We start from the raw sequence: 5,386 nt of genomic DNA on the forward strand, positions 1-5,386 counted from the left end.
GGCCAGAGAGTTGTCTTCCAAATTCCTTGGCAGAGATGAGTGAGTGCCTCTTGTGCTGCCTCACTTTCTTGAAAGATTTCAATTTTTATTCCATCAATTCCTGGTGCCTTGTTTTTTCCAGACAAAGACAGACTAGGAAGAAAGAGTGACAAACCACTTCCGAATCGCTAGTCACTGAAAACTCTATGAATAGCAGAGAAACATTGTCAGATACAGGACTGGAAGGTGGGAAGGCACTCAGAATGCAACTGGGGAAAAAAATGCCTCCTCAAAGTAGAGTTGACTACGATGATGTGAATAGAGTTAAGCTCGGGGGAGAAAAGCGCACAGAACCTTCACTTGCTGATGGGCCACAACTCAAGATGAAGAGAAACAGCTGTAAACATCCATTGAAAATCGGAATGTGGAATGTGAGAAGCATGAATCTGGGAAAATTGGAAGTTGTCAAAAATGAAATGGAACGCATCAACATGGATATCTAAGGCATTAGTGAGCTGAAATGGACTGGTATTGGCCATTTTGAATCTGACAACCACATAGCTTACTATGCAGAGAAATTGAAAAGGAATGGTGTTGCACTCATCGTCTAAAAGAAATAACAGGTAATCTTCCATATTTATATTACTAAAAGTTGAGTATTAAGTAAAAAGAAGGTTATGGTATAGTCCATATTGAGAATTCTAAAGTGAACTCTCAAGGAACTCCGCCGAATCTCTGCTGAAACAGCTCAACAGCAATTAGTAATAAAATAAAAATAGTATTAATATAACTAGTTTTAATCTTACGTAACTATTCTAGTGGTGGTCTCACAGTACCTCAGTATACTTCTATCATAACTACCTACCAGTTGACTTAACTAATTCGAGTTTCATTAAGAACTGGACTACCATCTTTTCATCTTACACATGGAATTTAATCATTTTCCTATAGCTACATCACTCTAACAACTTGTAGAAAGTATTTTAAAAGTATCAATTTTTTATTATAAAATTGTACAAATGCTGTTATTGTTATTTTCCAATCATTAAAGAATATCTAATTTCTCAGTCATCTCTCTAAAGCCTGATCATATTACTAGAGAAAATGAGAATTCTTTAAACCCAAAAGCAGGAAGTTAATATTCTAAGAATCTTTGTATTTCTAGATATGGTAAAGATGGAAAGAAATTTGCCTAATACATACTTTAAAAATATTTGAAGAAAAACAAAAAGATTAAGGGCAGATACAAATACAGACTGTATTTGTCACTATCTATTAAACAATTCAAGGAACTCTGGTAGCATAGTGGTTATGAATTGGGCTGCTAATCTCACGGTCAGCAGTTTGAAACTACCAGCTGTTCCACGGGAGAAAAATGAAGCTTTCTGCTCCGGTAAAGACTTACAGCTTTGGAAACCTTGTACATGGTCACTATGAGTTGGAACCAACTCCACGGCACATAATAACAACAACAACAATAAACAATTCTGGTGTGGTACTGTGGGTTAATGCACTGGACTGCAAAGTTGGTTTGAACTCCAACGTCAGTGGTTCAAATTCACCACCGGCTCCTTGAAAACCCTATACAGGGTTGCTATGAGTCAGAACCAATTCAACAGCACTTAAAAACTGCAAGAAATAATCATTCATTATCTTGGTGTGACACCGTAGAATCAGCACTGGACTGTGAACTGCAAACCACAAGGTCAGCAGTTCAAATCCACCAACAGCTCCTTGGAAACCATAGACAGGGTCACTACAAATTGGAACTGATGGCACTTAACAACAATAGTGTCCTCTTAAACAAATAAATAAAATAAACTTGTATAAACAAAGAGATCAGTAAGAACAAATTAAGCCCATACTGAAATAGCTTATGCTTCCATTAGATTTTGTAGTCCATTTAATCATTAAGACCTCATTGTTAACTGTTGTTCATTTAAAATATACTCTTTTAACATGATAACCTGCCTCTATTCTTCTTCACCTTTGTCTGGACCACAGCACTCCTCAGATTTAGTTTATATTGGACAAAGTAAACATAAGCACACACTTGTTTTTAAAATAGCAAGGTTATCTATACAGTCCTTAAAAATACAACTCAAAGAACACACATAAATATCAAGCTAGTGTTGAATAAATAGTAACAATGAAAATACAGTAAGATAACTTTTATACATCTGTAATTATCACTATGAAGTTTAAAAGAAAAATTCTTGTGTAAAGTGCCTAATTCTATACAATACTGAAGTTAAAGTTAATACTACATATTAGATATGTTGATAAGTGCCCTCGAATCAAGTCCGACATATAGCGACTCTGTATAGGGTTCCTAAGGATCGGCTGGTGAGCTTGAACCGCCGACCTTGCAGTCCAAACAGACTTTGCAGTCCAGTGCATTAACCCACATCGCCATACTAGGAATCCACATATTTAATATAGCAATCAGAATTATAAACCTCTTTCAAATGTTAATTTTAACATATGACAAACAATTGAAATAATGGAACAAAAGTTAAAAGCGAAATTTTAAATAAAATCTAGTGATCATTCCATCCTACCTGTATCTTCAATAAATTCCACACATTTTTCAACAAATAGAGGTATGGGCTTCTCAACTGTAACCAGATCCTGGAGAGGCATTCCAAAATAATTACTTTCCCAATTTCTACGTGTTGGTGGATTGAAAGTCTTAGTTTTCTTTTTCTGCTATAAGAAAACATATTCGAGTTAACTATTAAAGTTCATTTCCTTTAAAATATTACTAGCATTCAGTAATGCAAATACACATTTTGTTTTTTAAAAAATATTTAAAAGTCATATTCAACTTAAATACCAATATGGAATTCAGTAAATAAATTTTGCTAGAAGTAGCAATAGTCAGAATGATCCCTTTTGGAACTAAAAGAAATAATGTTCCTTTTGGGAAATGATAGAAGATATGACTAGGTAGGAAAGATCATTTTCAGTATTAGCACAAAAGGATAAGCTAAGAGTAAGAGATGTTAAATTTTTATGTGTAGTTTGTTCATTTTATTTGGCCTGTGGGGTAGGTCCAAATGAGGTTTTTATAAATATGTGTATTTGTAAGATTACAATAAAGTATTGATTATATAATAAAGCTATGTAACTACTCCATGATCATTATTAGTCCCTTTACTTTCCCCATCCCCACTTTCTATCAACTGACCCTCCCATAAGTAGTAATGTAATTTTCATGAGTAATATACAAAAGATTTCCCTAATAGTGAAAAACTGAAACAGAAAAAAACACAGAACGAAGAATTTTCAATTTAATTAGACAATGGGTCCTTAACCAAAGTAAACATCTTTTTGAAAAAAGAACTAAGTTTTCACAGGAATCTAAACCTTGAAGAAATTCTGATTCAGTCTCTCTGGAATAGCAAGCAATTTCATAGATGATTCTAAGGTGTACCCCATCCTCAGGCGAGAATCTCTTAAGTATAGGAAGTATTGACAGCCTAGTTTAATTTTTATTCCAATCTTATTTATAAACTTTTATTTCTCTGGCATAAGTGTATCACAAACCTACTTTTATTTTGTCCTAAGTATCACTGTAAGGAGCTCTGGTAGCGTAGTGGTTACAAATCGGGCTGCGAACCACAAGGTCAGAAGTTCGAAACTATCAGCCGTTCCGTGGGACAAAGATGAGACTTTCTGCTCCCATAAAGATTTACAGCCTCAGAAACCCTGTACAGGGTTGCTATGAGTTGGAACCGACTCCACAGCATATAACAACAAGAAGTATCACTGTGGTTAAAAGTGCCAGTCAGTCAATTCTGACTCACTGCGACCTTATATAGGGTTTCCATGGAACAGCTGGTGGGTCTGAATCTCACTGTTCCACAGGAGAAATAAATATGAGGCGTTCTGCTCCCATAAAAGATGTACAGCCTCGGAAACCCAGTACGGGGTCGCTATGAGTCAGAAGTGACTCTATAGCACATAATCTTCTAAGGAGCAGCTGGTGGGTCTGAATCGGCAAATGATCCAATCCATGCTTATCCTACAGTGCCACACCAGGAGTCTGTATCATTACAGGTTTGCAAAAAGCACAAAATCGTAATATTTTTCTAATCAGTGATGGATAAAGGGGCACAGGAAGGGCTCTCAATACCTAAAGCAACATTTCTTATCTTATATTACCACCAGTTTCTGTTGACTCTCATTCATGGTGACACCATGTGTGTCAGTGTAGAACTCTGCTCCATTGGGTTTTAATGGCTATTTTTTTGTAAGTAGATCAGGTCTTTCTTCCAAGGTGCCTCTGGGTACCTCAAACCTTCAACCTTTCAGCTAACACCTGAGTGCGTTAACCATTTGCATTCGATTTTATGGTGAGTACAATTAGTATCACTGTAATTAAAAGTCAGTTTACAGCAGCTCTGTATAGGGGTTTTGAGAAGCAGCTGGTGGGTCTGAACTGCCAAACTTGTGGTTAGCAGCCCTGTGCATATGCTACAGGGTCACTCCAAGACTACGAAACATATTATTATTCCTTTTTATCTAAATAATGGCTCTTAACCACGGGCACACAGAATCACTTCTAGGAGTTCTTATAAAACATGCAAAATGTTGAAAACATAATTCTGGATAAGATTGCTTATCTAAACCTACAAATTTAAACCAATTCAAAATTATTTATATAATTTAAAATCTATTACACAAATTAAACGAATGCCATCAAGGTCCTCACAAATATAAGATAAAAATAAATATGGTATTCTGAAGTGTGGTGAGACCTGGGGACTCCTGAATCCATGAACAAGGATACGAGGGAGCTTCAAAAATTAGTAGAAATTTTTCATTATCTTTTAATTCCATTGTTTTCAATGAAGGGTTAGAGCTGAGAGTGAAGCGTCCAGCTGATATGAAGTGAGGGGAGACACACAACAACACCCAAACTTGTAGATAATACCCATCGATCTAGCTTCAATGACTTAATGATCAGAACTCAACTAGAAGATGATAAAAAAAAAATTTTTTTTTGGATAAGGAAACAAGTGCAAATTACTACAATGTGATGAACTTGACCTATACTTACGAATGTAGGAGCTCAAAATACCAACTGAGAGGGAAGGAGTCTCCAACTTATCCCCTATGTACACAGGGTTAATAAGGACTGGGAACTTAGACATTATCTACCTAAAATGTTGTTTGTTGTTGTTGTTAAGTGCCATTGAGTCGGTTACGATCCATAGGGACCCTGTACAGGGTTTCCGAGGCTGTAAATCTTTACAGGAGCATAAAGCCTCATCCTTCTCCCGCGGAGTGGCTGATAGTTTCGAATTGTTGACCTCAAGGTCATAACCACTATGCTACCAGAGCTCCATTGTTGTTAGGTGCCATCAAGTAGGTACCGACTCATAGCGACCCTACGTACAAT

The 5,386-nt window shown here is 36.2% G+C and overlaps 1 protein-coding gene across 1 annotated transcript in view; it reads right to left on the reverse strand.

Moving 5' to 3' along the window:
* Positions 1 to 5,386, reverse strand: part of LOC102818324 (rho GTPase-activating protein 5-like) — a 63,155-nt gene that overhangs the window by 18,352 nt on the left and 39,417 nt on the right. The window contains 1 exon segment of the mRNA XM_006835361.1: positions 2,541 to 2,688. Within this exon segment, the coding sequence (XP_006835424.1) occupies positions 2,541 to 2,688 (148 nt within the window).

The sequence above is a fragment of the Chrysochloris asiatica genome, unplaced genomic scaffold, assembly GCF_000296735.1.
Source record: "Chrysochloris asiatica unplaced genomic scaffold, ChrAsi1.0 scaffold00017, whole genome shotgun sequence".
Lineage (NCBI taxonomy): Eukaryota > Metazoa > Chordata > Mammalia > Afrosoricida > Chrysochloridae > Chrysochloris > Chrysochloris asiatica.